Consider the following 24,390-nt stretch of genomic DNA (forward strand, 5'->3'; position numbering starts at 1 on the left):
AAGAAAAAGTAAAAGAAAAAAGGAAAAGGAGTTGAGTTCCCCACATCCCAAAATCTTGTCATTGTGATCTTTCGTGCCACCATTTATATCCCTTTCATATCTCCATCTCCACGTGGCATTACATCCTTCATTACTGCCAGGTTTTAGTACTATCCCTTTCAATCCTCTGCTCAATCTGTTCTCAAACCCAAACGGGATTGTCATTAATTTCGCCCTGGGTTTGATACATACAAACTACAGAAATCCCTGTTCAGGTTTGATCGGAATTCCAATGGATTCCCGACAGAGGGGAAGGGCTCGCCTCAACAAGTACGCCCTTGCCTGTGCCCTTTTGGCTTCCACCAACTCCGTTCTATTGGGTTATGGTAATCATGATATATCAGTCTTGAATTCTCCTGTTTACTTCTGAATTTGTGTACTTTGATCCCATTTTTGTACATCGATCGACTGGTTTGTAGATATTGGTGTCATGAGCGGCGCTGCGCTTTTCATCAAAGAAAACTTCAGGATTTCATCAGTTCAGGAGGAGGTTTTGGTGGGTTCTTTGAATGTCTTCTCCTTGATCGGTTCATTAGCCTCCGGCAAGACTTCCGACTGGATTGGGCGGCGCTACACCATTGTCTTGGCGGCAGCGACCTTCTTCATTGGCGCTCTTCTAATGGGCCTCGCCCCATCTTACCCCTTTCTCGTTGCCGGACGGGTCGTCTCTGGCGTTGGAGTAGGTTATTCTCTCATGATTGCTCCGGTTTACACTGCGGAGGTTTCTCCCGCCGTAACCCGCGGCTTCTTGACCTCCCTCCCGGAAGTATTCATCAATGTGGGAATTTTACTAGGATACATCGTCAACTACGGATTATCCGGTCTTTCGCCGCGCATCAACTGGCGGCTGATGCTCGGCCTCGCTGCCGTCCCTGCCGTCGCCATTGCCTGCGGCGTCATGGCCATGCCGGAGTCGCCACGGTGGCTGATCATGAAAGGGCGGACGCGAGAGGCCAAAAGGGTGCTCCGAAGAACCTCGGAGAGCGAAGAAGAGGCGGAGGCGAGACTCGAAGAGATCACCAAAGCCGCTGCATCAAGTCAAGAAAATCTAGCTTCTAGTAGTTGGCATGGGCAAGGTGTTTGGAAGGAGCTGTTGAGACCTTCAAGGCCGCTCCGTCGCATTCTGGTGGCGGCTATAGGGATCAACTTCTTCATGCAGGCCTCCGGCAACGACGCGGTGGTGTACTACACGCCGGAAGTGTTCAAAGCCGCCGGAATCCACAACCGGAGAGGCCTCGTTGGGGTGACAGTCATCATGGGGATAGCCAAGACCTCCTTTGTTTTGATATCTGCACTTTTCTTGGACCATTACGGGCGGAGGCCTCTACTGATATTGGGCTCAATGGGGATGGCAGTCTCCCTCTCCGGGCTCGGTCTCGGGTCCAAATTTCTTGAGCACAGAACCCATAAACCTACTTGGGCCATAGCATTGTGCGTGCTGACAGTTTGTGCTGATGTTTCGTTCTTCTCGATCGGGCTCGGGCCTATTACGTGGGTGTATTCCTCCGAGATTTTCCCGATGCGATTGAGGGCGCAGGGTGCTGCTTTGGCGGTGTCGGTGAACAGGCTGGTGAGTGGGGTGGTGGCCATGACGTTTCTCAGCATTTCAAAGAAGATTAGCTTTGGGGGAACATTTTTTGTGCTTGCTGGGATTATGGCCGTAGGGACCGTTTACTTTTACTTCTTACTGCCTGAGACGAGAGGCAAGAGTTTGGAGGAGATCGGGGAGTTGTTCGAGGACAAAGAGCGGCCTTGTGATGCTCGAAAATCGTAGTAGTAAGACAAAGTTGTTTTTGTAGAAAATTTGTGGAAAATGAGGAAGAGTGAGTTCATTGTATAAATATATTTATCTTTAGGTTCAATTCTATTTACTACCTTATATGTTAGTGCTGCATGAGTGGTAAATATGACTCATAATTTAATAATTTTTAATAATTAGAGAACTCTGGGTGTCAGAGTTTATATTTTGTTGAAAATTGCTGACGTGGATAAAATTAGAGTTTTGTTGAAAATTACTAACGTGGATAAAATTAGAGTTCTTTAAACTGAAATTTTTATTGGCGAAGTAACCAATCAGCTGTCTCAACGATGTATCCAATGATAAAAGTATTTTATACCCTATATATTATGCGGTGGTATATATTTTAAGGACTTAGTAACAAAAGGATGACAATTAAATACTCATAAATATATTAATTTTGTGCAATTTTTGAACTTCTTTTATCTTTTTATATGTCACCAACTTATGTGTATCAGTAAATGTTTTCACGTGGTAATAACTTGTAGGTGTAGTACCAATTTGACTTATTTGTAACAGTATAAACTACAAACACTATATAAAAAAATAGGAAATAAGTTCCAAGATAAAATATTATATATGGTAATATCATAACTATGTTTGGAATAAAGATGAAATACAAAATAACATAAAATTATATTAACTAAAACCAAAGTGACTAGCAATCTTTGGATACAGAATTGGATGTCAACTAAACTAGCAGCTAAACATAGACATTTCACACTTGTAAGCTACCCACTAAAACATATGACTCTACTAAAGTTATGTTCTCTACACATCTTACGCCAACCTATCCAATGAGTGTGTCGCTTCTCCTTACTATGTGATCCAGGTCGAATTCAGCGATCTCGAGAAACAATCTCGACACAGAGAGCTAACTCCTCCAAGATCAGATTTTGGGTTCCCTGAGAATAAAACAAGAACTGTGAGCTCGTCGGGCACGTCCCCGACAATGACCCTCCGACGCTCAAGTTAGGTTGATCGAGAGAAAAGTGTACTATCTCAAAGTTCGATCTCAATAAATGCAGAATAGTTACCTTTAATGACGGGTTTCGGGTCTATATATAGGACTCAACAGGGTGGCGCTGACCAGCCACGTGGTCTCATCCTACTGGCCCGCGTCTATGATCAGACGGCTATAATTATCGGGTTTTCGAGGGCAGACGGATCCGGGTCGGGTCCTTGCGACCCGACCGATGGAAGAGGCACGGATCCTTGCTTAAATGACTATAATGCCCTTAATGAAGGGCATTTTTCACATTTTCCTTGTATCTCCTCTTAATCACACATCACTATGCCACCAGGAATTGGCTAACATTGTTTCTATGTCATGTAGAAAATAGTCCGACAGTTGAAAGCATGATATAAAATAAGTAGGAATTGATTGCAGCACGACTTTGATCAATACACCCGACATGCTTACGAAAGTAGTTTAGTATTCCAACCCTGGATCCGACTCCACTCTCGATCCTTAATTCCTTGAAACAGTTCTCCTCGTGATCTCCTAGCAACCTCTGGTAGCCCGAAATACTTCTCATGCCTCATAACCAAGGTGACTCCAAGAATATCTGCCATCATTTTATATTTAATAGGAAAATAATGTATATAAATATGTATAAAAAATATATTTTTATCTTTTTTGGTATTTTTAAAAGTTTTTGAAATAAAACATAATAATAATAAATTTAAATATAATTTATTTCATATTTTAGTCATAATGCCAAAAAAAGGCACACAAAACAAGTCAAAAAAACGTCAGTCTCTTATATAAGCATATAAAGAATATTTTAGTCCAAAATGCCCTAAAATATTGACCAAAACACCAGAAACCAACAACCAAGCGCACCACCGGCCCGTGCATGCCACATTCCGTCAATTGTTAACAGAATATATATATTTTTTTTTTGCTGGGATTTTAAAAACAGGAGGGGGATTTTTGCCTATTTTCAAAACACAAGGGATTTTTTACTAATTTAACAAAACACAGGGGGTAAAATAAAATTTAGCCTAATACAACTAACTATAAATAATATACATACATATATATATATATTTATCTATCTTTAAAAAATATATTTCTACAGGTGCATCACACATCATATGTCTTAGTGATCATAAAATCATTAATATTAAGATGAATCAAGTTGATGAATATTATGAGCATGAGTGAATGTATCTTGATTATGTGTGAAGAAAGCTAGATTGTGGTGTGGACGATTACTCCATTTGTTCAATAAGTCTATGTTATAGTAACTTAATAGACACATACTACCCATGACGAGATATGGGGATTGGTAGTTTAAAATGTTTGAAGGTGTTCTCAATACAGATAAAAATGATATTTTTGCACCTCAAAATATCAAAAACTATCATAAAACTCATTCTTTTAATAGACAAAGGATCACACCAGTCATAAATATTACATGTATTTTATGTGCGAGAAATATCACTCGTGAGGTTTGTTTATGTCTAATAAATAAGTTCTTTCATTAGTTAAAATTCATTGAATTTGCTAATATTAATAAAAAAAAATATATTTACTCCCGATTAACTTATTATTGATTTATTACAAGTCAAATAATTTTTTTATCAAATTATCTTTATACGTCTTCACGCATTAATGCATGTGAGGGGGGTATATCTTCACAATTATAAAGGTAGTTTAGTCGAAAAAAATTGTTTGAACTACAATAAGTTAGTAATAAATAATCTAAGGTAAATACCAATTAAGTGAAGGTTGACTAACAAATAGATTTATTTGTTAGAGTGATAGAGGTATAATTACATTAAAATTTAAGGAAAGAGAGCGTAATTATGTCAAAGATAAATTATTTGTATTTTTCCCACAACATAACTCAATACAAATTCAAAAATCAAACTTTTATACCTACAAAAAGTAATCACCCGCTTTAACGGAGTTCGAGGATATCAATATATATACTACCTCGATTAAGTCTAATGGGGACAAGAATGAAGACGAAAACGGCAAAAAGTGCTTATGAATTTTTAATGACAATCAAAACTCTCTATTATTTTCAATAATCAAATTCTTTCTCTCTCCTCCCCCTACTCTCTCTCCTCAGCTTATATTCTCCTCCTTAAATTTGCCGACTAGCAGCTGCTCTTTCTTACAAGAAAGAAACTTGGCAGTCAACCTTCTCCCACCCCCATGGCGGAGAACCGTCTCAAAATCCGTATCTGCCGCATTTTCCGATCACCCCTCGGCTCATGCAAATCCAAAGATCAAATCTCTGACGTCATTGAGACCCATCACGGCCGCCAACACTACCAGTTGGTCGAGCTCTTCTCCCCACAACCTCGTAGCCCATTCAGCTTCTCACCATTAATGCCGGAAAAAAGCTATTTCTTGAGAAGCAAACTCCATTTTTTTTCCTCTGATGTGGACGGTCGGAAATGCCCACCAGCTTCTCCCATCATCTCACCTCTCTATGGAATTCCCAAAGAGAAGAAAAAGCCCACAAACAAGAAGAAGGGCCGCTCCATAGCGTACAACAAGAAGTATTCAGGATTTGCACAGTTCCCGGAATGCAAGTACAATGGGTTGTTCAGCAGCGATGAAGAAGAAGAAGAGGAGGATGACAGGGCAAGTTTTCTTCCCTCGACGGGCACACGGCGGAGGACGGCGGCTGAGCCAGCGGTGCAAGACAGCTTGGCGGTGGTGAAGCGCTCGAGTGATCCCTACAGTGATTTCAGGACATCCATGGTGGAAATGATTGTGGAGAAACAGTTGTTTGAAGCAAAAGATTTGGAGAATTTGTTGCGCAGTTTTCTGTCTCTAAACTCTTATCATCATCATAAAGTCATCATTCAAGTCTTTTCTGAAATCTGGGAAGCTCTTCTTCTGTAATTTGATTTTTTGTTTCAAATGATGAGCCAGACAATTATGTTCATTAATTATATTCAAATTTCTGCTTTTCCTTCCCGTATTTTTTTCAGTTCTCTAGACAGTGCCATAAGAACAAATATAATTTTTTGCTTATGATTAATTATTATAATTAAAAAAATAAAAATTGTGGTAAAGGAATAAATGCAAATATGATATCGTAAATGAGCAAATTATCTCTTATAAAAAAATAAATAGCAATTTACTTCTCTATATTTTTTAAAATACATTAATTTATCTTTCATATGAGTTTTAAAATGGACCAATTTACCTCACTGTATAAGCGGGTAAATTGCTTCATGTTAAAAAGTACATGGGGGATAAATTGCTATATTTTTTTCATAGGGGGTTAATGTATTCATTTTCAATATCACATGGGGATAAATTGCTATTCACCTTATAAACCTATTTGTTGTCTCGGCAATGTGGTGAAAATATTAATTATAGCTAAAATCATGGCAAATGCATCGATTATGGCTAAAAATCATGATAAATATTGATTATCGTTTTAAAAATTTAAATTATAGCTTTGATTTTTTTAACTATATTAATAGTATTAATTTATCACGATTTTCATATTGTGGTTATTCATAATATAGCAAAAATTTAATTTTTTTATAATGTGATGATAAACATTACAAAAGTATCTTTTTGTTTATGAAATCTTGGTTTAACAAAGTGGGAATGATTATATGTCGACATTAATTTCGTTTTAATATCTTTATTTGTATTGATGTTACTTTTACTTTTCCATCAAGTTTACTATTTGAATGTAGGCAATTTTTTAAAATTATTATATTCTAAAAAATACCAACAAATAATTAAAATATAAAATTTGAATAAGCAGAAAAAGATTTATGTGAAAGTTTTTTTTTTTTAATAAAATTACTTAATGACCTCGATAATTGATAGATTTTAGACATTATTAGGATGTTGTATATCCCGAAAAAAAAAAAGTTAGGAAAAATAAATTGTTAAAAAAATTCAACTTTTTTTTTTATAAAAATATCTTATAATGCAACAAGCACGTTCTCACTAATTAATAGGTTTCAGTTTATTTTAATTTTAAATAAACATAATAAAAAATTATATTGTCAAGGCAAATACTTTTGTTCAATTTAATTTAAATTATAATTTAATTTAATTTATAAAAATATCTTATAATGCAACAAGCACGTTCTCACTAATTAATATTTTTCAGTTTATTTTAATTTAATTTTAAATAAACATAATAAAAAATTATATTGTCAAGGCAAATACTTTTGTTCAATTTAATTTAAATTATAATTTAAAAAAAAATAGTCCGTGTTTGGGTGACCTTATAAGCTCCTTTATTCAGCTTAGCTGAACACTCTCTTAATTTAATTTTTTAACAACACCCCTTAATCAAAACAATCAATCACAGATACAGTTATTTCCACGTCAGAATTTAAACTATAGCTGATATAAAGGGATCATTTGTTTTGAAACCCAAATGTGATATTTTCATTTTCTATTATTTAATAGAGAAACCCATTATTCTTAAAGTACTTGATTAAAAATATTAAATTTAAATATGATCTAAACAGTTTTCTGACTATATATTTTTAATTGTTTTTAACATATTAATTAAAAAATATTATTATTTCTACAGAAAAGATAATTTGTATATTTTTTAAAAGAAGAGAAACGTGAGAGGGGAGAGTGAAACCCGACAAAAGCGCATTCTTGAAAGAAGAATGTCAAAAGGACAAAAAGTCTTTGGGCGATGGTCTAAAAGGTGATCTGATAAAAAAAATAGACTTTGTGAAAGATTCTGATTGATGATTGACAATGATCACTATCAGTAGAGGACACATGAAGACAAGAGCTTTATAATTGAAGAGCTTTATAATTGCTTCTTTCTACAAGTCACATATAAAATGATAAATAAAACCAACCATCGCTCGAAATTTATCATAATTATAAATATTTTTTTATTATTTGAAAATTATAAATATTTTTTTGATATTTGCAAAAATTATGTAATTTTTGGATGAAGGTATGAAATTGTCAACTTTACCATTATTGTATTTTTTTTATTTTTTAAAAAAATCAAAACCTATAAAAATTTTGAATGAAGTGGATGAAAAAAATTTAAAAATTATAAAAAATTATCCACTTGGTCCAAAAAAATAATAAAAAATTTAAAAATATAATTTTTAATCCGTCAAGGTATTTTGGTCAGTTCATCATAAAAAATGGATGAAAATCAAATGAATTGAGCAAATTGTTAGACAGTCGTTAAAATCAGGGAGTATTAGTAATTTTTCAAATAACGAAAAAGTATTTATAATTATGCGAAACTTTAGAGAAGATCATTGTAATTTACGTCTATCTAAAAATAAGAGTATTTTTTAATGTAAGATATGTTGCATTATGGAAACTATTTTGTTATATATATTTATTTGTGTTGCTCCACAATTTATTTGTCCCATTTTAGTGGATTGTTTATCCATATTTATGGATAGAATGAGGTCATCTTATGATCAGTTCATAAGTCATCTAAGATGGATAAGGATTGGAATTTATGGTTAGATAGTAAAAAAAATATTAGTTGTCTTGTCTTGACTGGAGATGGCCAACCTGGATCCCTTTTGATTGGGATGGGTCTCCAAATTTTAAATGGATTCCAATGCTGGTTTTTCAGTTTTTGTGATTTGGACTTGAACCCTTCCGGAACCCACCACGATTATTATTTTATTTATTTTTCTTGTATATTTTATATATACTTATATAAAAATATATATTAGTATATATATAACAAATATGTGTAATTTATTTATACTTATAGGACATATTACCTTATACTTTTTATAAATTAAAATTGATATGCAAACAATGTATTCTGCCCAAGTGTTTGCCTGACACATTGAAGACCAAATCTGTGCGGAAATTTGGCAAGAGGGTTCGGAGTGCACAAGGCCCTAGAGGGAATAGTCCCCAACTGGCTGGAGTCCGTGTATGGACTTTTGAGGGATAGGCCTCGGCCATGCAAATTACAGGAGACTATTTGCTCTGAGAGTGAGTAACCGCCCACGTAGAGAAAATGCTGGATGTTGCTCATGCCCCCTGAAATTTTCGAATATATCCGTCAGGAAATTTATTCCCTCATAGCTGGGACTCCTTGGAGATCTTTGTCAATGTCCCCCAAAATTTGTGAAAACTTTCCACAACAACTGTTGGACCAAATCTCCCGGATCCTGCTTCCTCATCTGCTACGGGCGACAGCTATAAAAGTCAGTCTTCCCCTTTGATTTAAGGTAACATTATCTTAACGCAACCACACTTATCAACCCACTGCTAAAGCATTCTTCTCAACAAAATCATTCCTTTATTTTCTAAGCATCCATTGCTAGTTTATTCTCTTTAGAATTTATCTTTTTATCATCAATTGCTGAATTGATCATTAGAGTGCTAATATTTTTTTTACTAGTTCCTTTTACCAGGCTTGGTAAAGATTCGCCCAAAGAATCCAAGTCCAAACAGTTCCTCCACGAGCACTTTTTGATCGCATAAAAAATAATAATATAAATAGTTTATAAATATTTTAATTTTTATATAAGTAACACATACTCTAAAATTTTAATATTTTACTTAATGCTTAAAACATGCACTTATAAGTTTACCCAAAAAAAAAATATTAACCTTTCAAGAAAATTATTATCTTATATTTATAGAGTTGTGGTAGTATTATTTTCAAGACAATATATTTTTTAATATTTTAAAAATATTAATTGGGTTCATCGAGTCGAACCCAACAAGTCCCTAGTCTGAATTCGGGATTTCTTGGAGAAGAAGGTTCCGAATTTTGATGAATTCGTCTCAAACTCGACTTATTGTCATTCCTACTTTTGATGGACACATAATCATTGCATCAAATAGAGAGGAGGTTAGACTTCTTCATGAAAGTTAGATCCTTTTCAACTACAAGATATTTGATCTGAATTGAGTCAGTGATGATCCTCTGTATAAATGATATAAATAATCACATGTTTTAAGGTCCCAAAATGTTTGATTAATGCAAATATTCATTGTTACTGACATAATATATATTAGTGATAAAATATCAAAGAATAATTTCAAAATTATTACTAAAAATATAAATTAAGCGAACAAAATTTATCTTATCAGTATATAATTATTAGTGACAAAAATTATCAGTATTTATAATTAGTAACACCACAATAGAGTGACAACAACTGTCACTAATTTTATTTAGCGACTATCTTATATACAACTTTTCTTTCACTAATTCTTTTTAATAAAGATAATGTGTAACAAAATTAGAGGAAGTGGATGCCTTTCACTTGAAGTTGTGGATGGTATTCACTATTTTAAAATAAAATTAAAAAAATAAAATTATAAATCGTGAATGCCATCCACGATTTGATTAAATTTGTTTCTAATTTTAAAATTATATTAATTTTGTTAATTTTTTTTTAAAATTATTTAAATAAACAAGCCTGTAGGTTCAGCAAAAGAATAATAACTGGATCGATGCCACGATGACAAACCATGTCAGCAATATATATCTGTCTGCATGCACCATATATGCCAAAGACCCGAATATCTTATTATGTGTTAGGTCTATCCATTTGTATTTCTTTTATTATTAGCAAAGCCCAAAGAATATTTTGATAAATCAAAAAATACATGGATTTAATTAAAAATATATTATAATTAACGACGGATTCAATATATGTAATTATTGATAAGCAATCAACAGTATTGATTTTCAAAATGGTCAAAATTTTAAAGCATATTTATTGCAAATTAACTAGTTAGCTATGGTTCACAAAAACCAAAAAAAAAAAAAAAGAAAAGAAAAAACCAAATAAATAACTACGCCAACTGCAAAGGAGTACTTAATTTTATGTGAGGTAATATTTCCAATTCAAACGTATTAGTCAAAGAATGTGAAACATGACATGGAAACAAGTGTCAGATAATAAATATAAGTAAACAGCGTGTAATTTGAGAAATTACATTTAATACTTCTAAAGTTTGCTTTCATATAATAAATAAGTTTTTCCGTTAAATAAAATTCACCGAATTTGCTGATATTAACAAAAAAATTGAAAAAAAGATCTATATTTAACCCCGACTGACTTATTACAGGTCAAATAAATTCTCTTATGATCAAGTTACCCTCATACGTGTTCACGCGTTAATGCATGTGAGAAGATATATTTTATAGTTATAAGGGTAGTTTAGTCGAAAAAAATTATTTGACCTACAAAATCAGTAATAAGCCAAGTGATGGTAAATATCAATTTTCATTCAGTTATTCTGTTAATATCAGCAAATTTAGTGAATTTTGACTAACGGATGGACTTATTTGTTAGATTAAAGCAAACTTCATGAATATTAGATTTAATTTTTCAAATTATAAAGGATGTATGTGTAATTACATCAATTGTTAGGGGAGGTAAATGTAATTATCCTTAAACATAAGTGAAATGGAACAAAAGATTAGGGATTCCCAAGTCTGAACAACTTTTTGTTAAATAGCAAGTAATGATGGTGACAGGTTATCTACTTTCCCTTTCTCTCGCATCCATTATTTCTATCTGTTTTGGAAAATATTTTCAAATCAAAATCGTTTTTTTTTGGTAATATTTTGTACAAGTCCATTCATATTAGGGTTAATAACAATTAGATCCCTTGTTGGACTATACCCTTTTCATTAGATTTGAATGAGAAGTGCTGATGTCAAATAAAAAATTTACATAAACTTCCAATTATCTCTCATTTTGCATGCCATATAGAATAAATTATAACGAGATTTAATTAGGTTTATTTGACATAATTATGAATACCCTCATTATTTAAAATATTAGTAATATGATATTCTCATGATGTTTGATGAAATTATATAATCGTTGGACATGGGAATTGAAATTGTCTATTTTGTCCTTTGTTTTATTTTGTTAATTGAAAAATTTTGAAAATTTGTAAAAAAATTGTTCACCTAATCCATAAAAAAGTTTCAGAAAATTTTAAAAAATAATTAAAATTATAATTCAACCCACAAGGGCATTTTGATCAGTCCACCATAAAAAAATTCATGAAAAACTAACGGAGACTAAAAGATTGACCAAGTTGTTGGACAATCGTGCACACTGGTAGTTTTTTAAAATAATAAATATATACTTATAATTATGTCAAACCTCTGAGTACCCTTTCGTATAATTTATAAACAAAATAAAATATAATCTAAATGGTGTAATTATAACAAAATATTATTCTCGAATTATCATCATCGGACAAAGTATCCGTTGATGAATAAAAGAACAAGTCATACTGTCAATAATTTATATGGAATGTTGAATGAAGCGTAAACTTATAAGTTTATGTATTTATTTATTTACTTTTACTGAGAACAATATCTTTTTATCCAAACCCTAATGAAAGGTGCTACAATTATAATTTTAAAAAAATTAAAAAAAAATACAATCTTTTTGCATTGTCTAAGGAGTCAAAGTGTAATTAACCCTCCAGACAATTGCCATTTTTAAATGAGTTTTTTTCTTTAAAGAAAAAATGTTGTTCGCACTGATTATTCACGTATCTTATGAACATGAAAGTGTAGGCACAACATAAAAGTTGGGAGCGTTTAAAACAAAATTAAGACTGAAAAGAAGTTGAAGTTGGACTTTTTCGACAAGAAAAAATCAGCACTTACAATTTTATTAATGAATTACAAGAATTGATTAAGAACTGCTTATAACTTTTACCTTAAATTAATTTATTAAATGATTTAAAAACAAAAAACGATAAAATTAAAATAATTTTCCCAACTTATTTTCAATAATAAATTAATAAATTTTTATTTTAAACTATTACAAACACCCCTCAACCGTAATGGTCAAATTGTCACAGCTTCCGCAGTCGTTTCTATTTTATTTTATTTTAAATAAGAAAACCTAAGTGTATGAAAATTGAACCCTCCTCCTCGTATCGTAAAAGGAAGAAAGATTCCTACAGCTTCATTAAAAAATCATGATGCAAACTGATAGTGATAACAGAACACTACAGTCTGTCTATACTATTTTAGAACCCACCACTCTATTCTATTAAATTCCCTAATTATAGCTCACCAACATCTCCCTCCAAAATGAAAGGTAAGCAGTAGTGATTTATATTCTCTATAATTCTTTTGGGTGAATACAAATTTATTCCCGTAATATTGAAAATGAGTATATTATTTTTTTATGAAAAAAATATAGTAATTTATTCTTCTATATTTTTTAAAATGAAGCAATTTATCTCCTTATACAAGGAGGTAAATTACTTCATTTTGAAAAATATAAGTAAATTGTTGTATTTTAAAAAGTATAGAGAGGTATATCGATATTTGTTTTTTCATAAGGGAGTTATTTGCTAATTTGCGATATCACAAGGGGGTTGTTTGTATTTTTTCCTAATATTTTTTACTAAAAATTGTTTGCCCTCAATCTTTTTAGTGAAGAAATTACAATCAACTTAATGGGATATTGTCAATGAGCAAGATTACCTTTTCATAAAAAAAAAATCGTAATTTATTTATCTGTATTTCTTAAAATGCAGCAATCTACGTTTCTGTGGTTTTTAAATGAAGCAATTTCTCTTCTTAGATAGGGAGGTAAATTGTTTTGTTTTAAAAAATATAAGGATCTGAGGAGGAAAATTGTTTTATTTGAAAAGAATAAGAGAATAAATTATTATTATTTTTTCGTATGAAAATAATTTATTCATTTACAATATCATACGGTCAAGTTGCATTAAATCCACTTAATAAATATTTGGACGTTGAGGATGAATTCTGTTCGGAAATTTGAGTTTGACAATTATGAGTTTCAATTCGAAGTAACTGCCCTCTTTTCGAGACTTGTCCAATCCCTCTCTGTTCTCTGACTTCTGATATATAGCGTCAGAACGACATCGTTTTATGCAGTTTGGGATACTGAGAAAAATTCCATAACAAGGAAATGTGTACGCAAATGGTGAGAATTGCGACAATTAAAGAATGTATGGTTCAATTCACAGACAGCCTTGTTCTTATCCTTTTCCTTAGTTGACAGATCACATGGCATATTTCCAAAACACGCTTCTTGGTCTTATTAGATGCCCATTAGAATGAATTGTCACTCCTTTACGTTTGAAAACTTTGAGCAACACGACAATAGGGAAATTTGTTTTTCAATCCCATACTACAAGGGGTTAGTTACTTTGTTTAATTGGTTGGTGTGATTATATATATAATAATAAAATTGTCTGTTATAAGATAAAATTAAATATAGGATATGATTATTCTTTACTAAATGAATAATTAAAAAACTCGATATTAATAATAAAATGTTTAGTTACATGTATTACAAAATCATATTAATTTAATTAAGTGTTTATTTTGAAGTATTATTATTATTTTGGTAGCAAAAAGACATTATAGCCCTTCTAATACTAATTTTGCTAAGAAGATACAACCGAAAACACGAAAAAATAACCCCATAAGTACCCATGTTTGAGCTTCTAAAAAGAACAAACCAAAAGGAAGAAAAAAGGGGCGAAGAGAGTTGAGCTTCGGGTGAGCAAAAATGGAGGAAAAGTTTCACTCCCAAGATGTAAGAAAGTGAGGAGGGAGATGAAAGTCCACCAACTCTACTTTTTTACTTTATTACCAGGGGTAAAATCGTCCAGCAAAAATTGGCTATTCATGGGACAAAAATTGTACCACCTTGATTATTATAATTAAATAAAATTACTCTTAAGTAACTAAAATATATTTAATTAATATAATCAAAATTAATTTTTCTTGATCAGGGCAACGTCGCGGTGGCGTCGCCCCCATCTGTGGGGAAGAGAGAAGGCGGAGGGAGGGGTGGCAATGATTGGGGGTGGGGGATAGGCAATGGGGTGGGCGAGGTGTTAATTTTGTTTATTTTTTTAAATAATATTTTATATTAAGCAAGGGTGTAAGGTTATTTTATGAAAAAATTAACACCGTTAGTTAGATTTAGCGGAGAGAGACAATAGAACTAAGTTTAAGAAACACAAAATGGGTTTTAGCCTATTTTTAAATAGATGGGGGTTTTAGTAAACTTTTTAAAATATAAGGAGATTTTATGCATTTTAGCCTATAATATTAAAGCTTAGTATTAATGGTTTTGTATGGTGTTGTGGATAAGGATACGGGAGATGGGATACACTCTTCCATTGATTAGTGGGGTTTTAGATAAATTATGTTTGGACAAAATGAACACCAAGACAAAAAATGTTCAAATTAGTGACAGCCAAGCCAATTGTAGGCTCATTGTCAGCCATTTTGAACCCTTTTTCTTTTTCTTTTTTTAAAGAAAATGTTAATATTGAGAGACGATCTTTGATCTATGGGGTTATGCGTGATGCCGATCATGAAACCAACCTTTATATATGATTTGATTTTAAAGTATTCCGAATTGATGAATCGGCCGAGATAGCTAGGGTTTGACCATAATTTTCTAGAGATTTGCACTAAGTGATGAGTTCATATAATTGTCTTATTTTATAAACAGTGATGTATGACGTCTGTGCACTTTAGTGGGAGCTTGATAAGGAGCTATAAAGTCCGTCGAATTGATCTGCATGATTGGTATGACTTGATTCTCCTTTGTTATAATAATGCATTAAGTGGCTTTTTGACTTGAGGTTCCAAAGTAGCCTTGTGCATAGGATGATTATAACTTGATCATGACTGACACAACTATAGTTTATATTACGGTTGTAAAAGGCCATATTTCAGACATAGTTAAAGTATGTATGAAGATTGGTGGGTTCCAATGTGAGATTCGTTGCTCATCATAAGATGATGAAAACTCTCCTATGTTCTCAAGTGCCTATGATCACTGTAGTTGATCAATAGTAAAGGAGTTCCAAGTGTTGATAAATGATAAACACATATGTAGAGTGGATACATATATATTAAATTCGTAGATGGGAATCGATTGCAATTCCTTGCCTAGACTTCGATTGGGAGATTAGTTTGATGGAAAAGATTGTATTTGCATGGAACTCGTAACTTACAGGGTTACAAAATTTCATTTATTCTCTAGGCCATGGACTATTGCTAGGTAGCTATCCATGTGTTAGTATAAATGACCAGAAAACCAATCAATTGCCTATTTTATAATCTAATATTAATAATCTTACTCGATGAAATGTTAAATATAATGAATATAGTTTATTCTTTGGCCATCATTGTGTTATATTTTATGTTATTACTGCATTTCACGGACAATTCACTCGACATATATATATGTATATATATATATATTTGATGATCAAATATATATTATCATATCAATTAAGTTAACTATTTTTACATAAAATTAATTTAGTAAATTCTAAAATATATATAGAAAAAGAAATATAATTGATGATTAATATATATTATTTTACACTTGTCATCATTCAATTGGGCATAATATTTTATACTTGTATACAATTTTCAAATATTAACTTTTTTTTAATTTTGAATTATTTATCTATTTTACACATTTCATCAAAATAAGCTCATATATTGATTTGACTAGTAATTATTCTTTTATCAATAATTATTTAATATAATACAGATGAATTTTACTTCTACATTAATAATTTTATAATGTTAATAAAAAATTAAAAACATAATAACAAATAAAAAAAGTAAAACAATAAATAAGGATTAATATTGCAACAAATTTTGCAACCAAGAAGTGACGCTCCAAAAGTTGAAAATTCGAAAAATGAAAATTGTAAAAAGAGAAGAGTTGAGGGAAAAATAGATATAGCTCTGTTGGGCTGCAGTCTTTTGCCGGATCAAAATTGTGGGCTGGAGCCTTTGGGCAGAATCATTGGGCCTGCCATCTATTATGGGCCACAGCTTTTGGATCCTGGCCCAAAGTATGGAAGGGAAGTATGCATTGTATTAAAAAAAAAAAAAAGAAACATGATTTAAATTGTATTGACATCATTTAGATCAATTAGGACCCATTTAAAGACTCGAGACTGGTTATGAACAATAGTGAATTGATCCTGAATTGAGGTTCTTTGAATTCATCCGTGCCGGTCCTTAGCCGACTTACGCATTTAACAAAAATAAGCTTATTCATCAATTTAACTATTGAATATTTATTCTTTGAAGTAATTATTTAACATAATACATGTTGATCAATTCAACTTATCTATATGAGTATTGTTTTCTTTTAATGATTAAATTAAATATTAAAAATCATAATAACAAATAGAAAAGTAAATAATAACTACTATAATGACTATAAAAATGACATTAGCTACAATAATTAAGTGCTCGTTGCAAAAAAGTTATTGTAGAAGGGGTCGCAATTCAATCAAGATCGTACCACGTTGCATTTTCCGTTAAATGTTTTGTTGCTCAATAATTTATATTTATGATGTAGGAAAGTATCTTATATCAATTGTAGAAAAAGAGTTTGGGTGGCTGATTAGGTCCAAGATCTCCTCTTCCTATCGACACGCTTTTTCGGGATAATTTGTGAGGTTCGTATACAGTCAGACCTGATAAAAGCTCACGCAACGATGCAACAAAACCACTTGGTGGCGGAGTGATGAAGGACTCCTTCCTCCACCTTGAAAACTAGGGTTTGAAGCCCAGTGCCCACACGACACTATGCGCTTTGTCTGCACGATGTTCAGAAAATTTTCAAAAATATTAAATTAACAATCTAATAACATTTGAATCTTTTTCAAAATTAAAAACTCAACAACAACATATATTTAAAGGTATAAAACAAATATGATCATGTGATTAAATTGAGGATTAAATCATATAATTCCACGAATATCAATTGATGGTGCAAAAATCGGACACTGATATCACTGAAGAATCGATATAATAGAACTCTTAGAACCTGAGTGACGCAATAATAACTAAAATATTAAATAAAGTGTTGGGGATCAAGATCCCACGTTCCTGACGTTCTTCAACTATTCCTTGTGGACTAGGGCTCGGGCCAAATTAAGCCAAACTCTATGTTGATCTAATCAATAATTGAACCAAGTTAATTAATTAATTGAGCTCAAACCCAAAATTTATTATATTGACTTTTGTATTGTGATTTTCCCATTTAAATTTTAAGCTTTTAAAAAATTTATATACTTTTTTTTTATCTATTTTAATATTTAATTAATATATATTCTATAAATAAATTTAATTTATTAAAATATACTTAAACTAACTAAGCACAAAAAAACAAGCCAAAAAAGGTAATTTAAAGTAAAGTGTTTTAATAGACAAAAGAGGGGTATTTCAATTAATTTAGAGTCCAAAAATGTGTGGAAAAACATAAAGAAAACATAGAGCGCTCGTGTCATCAAACTTTTGTTAGTTCGTAATGTAAAGAGAGTTTTTCACATAATTTTACAAAATGTGTGTCCATAATAGCCTCCAATAATACAGCTATTAATGAATGACTGGTCACCTTTCTACGTTTGGGATTGATGTTTTATAAATAAATTTAAAATTGTAAATTTAAAATAAATCGTACGTATTAATATAATATTGATTGAATATTAACTTATTCGTCCCATGATATACATATCGGTCCAAACTTGATTACGACTCCTTCCAAACGGTTCTCATAGTTTTTTTACAATGTATTTTGTACTTTAAAATTTTTATATATTTAATTTAAAGATATTGAATATAAAAATAAATCATTCTCGATTTAAAAATTAAAAAAATGCAAATGGTGTTGAAATTATTTGTAGACTAACTAGGGAATAAAAATTATAGAATTTATTATATGCTCTTTCTGTTAATGTAATATTTGTTCTCATCATTATTATCATGTTCTTTCTTAATTTATTAGATGATTTAATCAATTTTTTTAATATAGAGATGTAAGCTTTACATCAGTTAATACATTACATTACTAAATAAATAAATTTATAACTTCAAAAAATATATATATTCGAAAGAAATAAAAAATATTTTGTATATTATTTCTCTAGAAAAAAAATTACTATTGGCAACAATATTAGTGGTTATGGCTAAAACTCGTGATAATGACTACTATTAACTACGGCAAAAATATGTTTCGCTTTCAACTGTTGGAAAATTAAAGGTTGTGCCGTGGACAAACCATTGTCTTGAAAGCGAAATTTCGGTACTACTGTGGTGCAGATAGTATAAACTATTCGCTCCCCAAGGTTGACACAACTATAACTCTCTTAAACATGAACTCATGGTAGAGAGCTTGGAACAACGAATATAAGAACACTCAGAGAAGAAAAAGAGAGAAAATGTAAGAGGAGCACACAGAAGCGATTCGGTTTTTTTGTATGTAGAATGCATAAGGGACTGAGGTATTTATAGAGGAGCAGGTTGGTTGGTTGAGAAATTCCAGCATAGCTTTCGGCCCCCAGCCATAAAAAACGGACTCTTCAATAGTAGAAGCAAAAAAAATCGGCAAGTGATGAGGATTTTCCTCAACCTCCATAACATGGTCATCTTAAGAGTCCAAAAATGTGAAAAATGAAAGATTTAAATGTAATTTTCCCAAAAAAGTATAGAACCATGCAAGCCCAGCCCGGGTGTCACTGGCCGCTCCTTGGGCAAGACGGCTGGCAGTGACTTGCGGAGGACGTGCGGGCGGCTAGGGGATGCCGGCCGGCACGCAGGTGCGCAAACGGCCTTCGAGCAGAGACTCTTACCGATTGGGGATTGCAAAACTGTTCGTATGCGAGAGAGTAGCTTTCCGCGGTCTGAGGTCATCCTTCCCTGGAATTGTAAATATGTTCTCTTGCCTGGTCGGCAGTTGCTTGCTTTTCTTAAGCCAATTGCATTCCGGTCTGAGGGGGAGTCTAGCAAGGGCTCTAATTAATCTGCCCGCTCAAGTGTGGAAAAGCTTCTCAATCGCCGCCTATATCGCTTGGGCTCTTTAGGCTTACTTTACTTGGGCCAGGCTAAAGATGTGCTTTCAAAGGGCTTTCTTTAATTAGTTCTCTTCCACCGGCTTTTGACCTACATAACACTTCCACAGTCACCAACTAATAGCGACTCCTCCAACCTAACTGATTCATGAGGCTTGAAGTAGATAAGATCTTCACCGACCACCGACTCACACATATCCTTGGGGCAGCGATTTCTCTCAGAAATGAGTCCCACGTATGTAATATTCCAACACTGGAATATGGAACACACTGACCAATAAACCATCCCATATATATGGGCTAAAATAAAGACTAGGGAAAGGCGAAGACAAAAGCATGGATTGACTTGAATCTACGACGAAACCTGAATCACCCCTGATTGAGCTGTTCCATAAGGAGCTCATATCATCCGGAAGAGCAGACATGCCGAAGAAGCCTTTTTCTTTCTAATTTCCATTACTGATGGGCAGATATTTTTATCTGCCGATCTATTCAATGCTGGAATCAGACCTGCTATTGCTTGATGTGTGGGGATGCTATCCGACAAGTATGAAGTCATTCCGAGAACGTTTGGGTAAGGAGATATAAGGGCGACGATCAGGCGCCACCCTGTGCGCGAGTAGGAGAGAAATGTGTGAAGCAGAGTGCTTTATCGTTGGAGATTTGCAAAACTGTTTCTATGGCGAGATCCTTGGAGTGTTGGGAACACCTCCAAGATGTTTCAGAGGTAGACGGTTCCGTTTGGGTAGGAAACGACGACGATCTTCAAAGTCTGCCAGTGCAGTGGCGAGACTGTAGTTTCAGAATGTTGCGAGGGCAATTCCTCAGCGATGGATGATCGGATGGGGCTGAAACTCAAAGGTTATGAAGTAGAAGTCGTAGGCTACACTACGGTTCAAGCGGCACGTGATTTGGACGTCGGTTGAGGGAGATGCGAAAAAAGTGCGCTCCTCAACCCCTTTCAATGTCTACTGCTGGAAATAGGAAAAACTTTTTTAAGTCTATTATAAGGGGGGTATGATGCGGTAGGCAACGTCGGCACTAAATGAGCATCTCTTGAGGGCATGTTGGGAGCCTCCAAGGGCTGGCTCTAGGCATCTCAAAGGAGTGTTTAGAGTTCCCGAAAGGCATGAAAATCGAACGGGCGGCGTAGGGCCAGGACGGCTTACGTTGGGCACAAAACGGCCGAGAGGTTCTGTGTGACGCGCAAGGTTGCTTCGCGGGCTGCGAGATATCTGGGCCAACACCTCTCGTGCCAATAGGTGATCGAGGCAAGCACTCCAAGACCTCGTGATCCAACTCATGGCTCGCGCTATCGGGTTCTAGCCGTCCATAAGGGTCCGTTGGCTAAGATGAGCGGTCGTGGGGCGACGGCGCACTATGGGCAAGTTATGTAGCCACGTCGAAAGGCAAGAAGGCATATCGGGCATGCCATGCGGGATCAAGGTAGGATGTCTGCATATCATGTGGGTCTCGGACTTAAGATGCGGTCCTACTCGGGCGAGGCATAGAAGATGGCCACGATGAAGGCGTGCGCCGAGGTTGCCCCGAGTGTGTGTTGGACTTGAGACGGGCGTTGCGGGCGCATGCGGAGCGCCGTAATGCCGAGGTGGAGCGAGGATGCTCCTTGCTATTGAGTGATGCGCCGGCGGGTTCCGAGATTATGGGCGAGACGCTTGGCGGCAGACTAGCTAGTCGGGGCCGGCCGCTAAGAGACGCTAAGGCGTGCGTGCCGAGAGCCTCGGCGAACATGGGCATTTTGGATAGGCGAGCGCAAGGGCATGCGGTGTCGCACAAGGATGCGTTCGGATATCGTGCTAGCGATCTTCGGTGTCGAAGACACGCGACGGACAGTCGGTAAACTCTGAGATGTGCAAAGGCTGGTCGAAGGTTGGGTGAAACCTGAGACGCCGCACGGGCGAAAAATATATTCTGCTGCGTGACAAGAGAGTCTGCCCGTGACAGTTGGTATTAGAGCCCACCCGGGCTATGGGCTCTTCAAAGAGAGTTGTGTCCAGTTGAAGATTTGGATCGGCACACGAGCTCTACGTTAGGTAGAGGCAGTTGGGTTGAGACCATTAGTTGAGACAAGATCAGACCGAATTACGGCACAGATGTGTGGCTTTATTGTCTTGGGCTTTAAAATGCTTCAGCGAGCCGATTGTGAGACGGTATGATTTTGGGGGATGTCTGCCACAGAGATTATGTTGGGTAGAGCCTTTTCCCGCGAGTGTGGGCTGCTTTAGAGAGCAAGCGGCAACGGTCCAATTTCGATGTAATTGGTTGGCAGTTGAGTTAGCGTCGCAGATATGTTGAGCAAGCTGTCAATCGTGGTCCGAAATTTTTTTTTGGGATGGAACGAATATCATATTTTAGAATTCATCTTGATTTTTCTGAGCGAGAGTGGGACATGCCGATGCGTCGGGTGGACTGCGAGAGCCACGATTGCGAGATAAGCAATCATGTGTGTGGATCTGCCGCAAGTCAGGAGGTGATCTAGGCGATGAGGCCGTTGCGGTGTGCGAGATGCCACCTTTTGTGGAGAGTGGTGGATGAAGGGCCACCTTCTCATGAGGATTCGAGGAACCTTCCAGTGGGGAAGCATGAGCAGAATGTTGAGGTGCTTAGGCACAATTGCACATGAGGTGCTTCGAACAAACCACCCTTGGGGTTGCGAGGAGGGGATGTTGAGACCCCTTCGTTTTGTGGGCAGTTGTCGGTATGAGCAGTATGTGGCCGAGCAGAAATGTGGGATGGAATGCTGTCGTGGTAGATGATGGTGCATCTAGAGGAAAGACGCACGCTTCAAGCACCAGAGGGGCATAAGCATCCGTTATGAGAAAAATGGCAACTTGTCCGAAACATGAGTGGGGGCAACCCACTAAGCGTGCGTTGGATGCTCGTTAGGAGCCTAATTGAGCGGAATTGCGAATATTCTTCGAGGGGACTCTGACGCCATATTATGGGCTCTTTGGTTGAGGGATTTTCGAGGGGGACTACCAAGTTGAGAACAGAGAGGAGCATCGGGCTCCATCGGACCCATGAGCGGCATGGTGCAACCGGGCTTAGAGTTAAATTTGAGTTTTGCAGCCGGGCCGGGGAATGAAAAATCTTGATGTTGCGGCCGGGCTAGGACTATAAAAATCACAACCTTGCCGATGCGGCCGGGCGGAGATATAAGCTTGAGTTTGGTGGCCGGGTGAGGATTCAGAAATCTTAGCCTTGTGTTGTGTTGCGAATGAGAATCCCAGTCCCGCGATGTTCGGGGGCAGCGACCCTATTTTCGTGCTGAGTCAAGAGAGGACTCTTTGAAGAGACGTTCGGTCCACGAGGGGCGTGGTTCCGACAGTTTGGGCAACCGGCCCATGTGCGTTAAAGTTGGTTCAAGTGTGATCAACTGTAGAGGCGGGTATGCGTGTTTGCCAAGGACGGCAACACCTCGAGTGGGGGAGAGAGTGTGAAGCGTGCACACAGACTCCACACATCGGTCGTTCCAAATGATTTCGGGCATATTTGAGGCACTGTTTTGAGGGACATCAGAGTTTCAGAGGCGCACTTGACGGGACTTGAAACACAGTTTGTTACCTACTTGTTTGAAAACTTGTGAAGAGAGTACAAAATGCGTGTACAGACTTCCGACCTGTGGTATTTGCGTTGTAAATCGGGTGTATTTAGACACTACCTTTGGGGGCAAACAATCAGTGAGCAACAATTGGGAGAAAGTGTAGCAGCGTATACAGACTCCATCATGGATTGAGCGACATTGGGGAAGAGAGTGTAGACGAGTACACAGACTTTCAAATTGAGCAGACAATGAGAAATACAGTGCATAGAAGCACTATTTGTGGAGAGCTACCCACCACTTTGGGAAGAGAGTGCAGCGAGAGGCACATACTTCCGCTTTGAGTTTTCGTGATGAATTGAGTGTGTTTGAGGCACTATGTTTGTGGGGAGCTTTGCACAGATTAGGGAAGAGGGTGTCAACAGAGTACACGGACTTCCACTTGCGTTGAGATGATCATATCAGGTGCGGTAGAGGCACCATTTGTGGGGAGAAAACGTGTTATGCTGAAGAGGCACTCACGGCCGAAGTGTTCGAAAGAGCAGGAGGTCGGTCTGGTGTCGCGCGATACTAAGAGAGAGTATTGGGCATCGCATACACCTCAATCCTTCGTGTATGTGTTGACGAGGACGTCAACGGATCGAGTGGGGGAGAATGTCACTGGCCGCTCCTTGGGCAAGACGGCCGGCAGTGACTTGCAGAGACGTGGGATGCCGGCCGGCACGCAGGTGCGCAAACGGCGTTCGAGTAGAGACTCTTACCGATTGGGGATTGCAAAACTGTTCGTATGGAACTTCGTTGATGGGTGGGGATGTTATCCGCCAAGTATGAAGTCATTCCGAGGACGTTTGGGCAAGGAGATATAAGGGCGACGATCAGGCGCCACCCTGCACGCGAGCAGGAGAGAAATGTGTGAAGCAAAGTGCTTTATCTTTGGAGATTTGCAAAACTGTTTCTATGGCGAGATCCTTGGAGTGTTGGGAACACCTCCAAGATGTTTTAGAGGTAGACGGTTCCATTTGGATAGGAAAAGACGACGATCTTCAGAGTCTGCCAGTGCAGTAGCGAGACTGTAGTTTCAGAATGTTGCGAGGACAATTCCTCAGTGATGGATGATCGGATGGAGCTGAAACTCAAGGGTTATGATGTAGAAGTCGT

General features: G+C 35.7%; 2 protein-coding genes across 2 annotated transcripts; both read left to right on the top strand.

Annotated features, from left to right (window-relative positions):
* LOC105162120 (polyol transporter 5-like) lies at positions 88-1,943 on the top strand. The gene is made up of 2 exons (XM_011080070.2): positions 88-365; positions 459-1,943. The coding sequence occupies exons 1-2, from the start codon at positions 272-274 to the stop codon at positions 1,811-1,813; spliced, it is 1,449 nt and encodes a 482-aa protein (XP_011078372.1). The 5' UTR covers positions 88-271; the 3' UTR covers positions 1,814-1,943.
* On the top strand, positions 5,007-5,705 carry LOC105162175 (transcription repressor OFP8). Its single transcript, XM_011080143.1, has one exon. It carries the CDS (start codon positions 5,007-5,009, stop codon positions 5,703-5,705), a length of 699 nt encoding a protein of 232 aa, XP_011078445.1.

The sequence above is a fragment of the Sesamum indicum genome, linkage group LG5, assembly GCF_000512975.1.
Source record: "Sesamum indicum cultivar Zhongzhi No. 13 linkage group LG5, S_indicum_v1.0, whole genome shotgun sequence".
NCBI lineage: Eukaryota > Viridiplantae > Streptophyta > Magnoliopsida > Lamiales > Pedaliaceae > Sesamum > Sesamum indicum.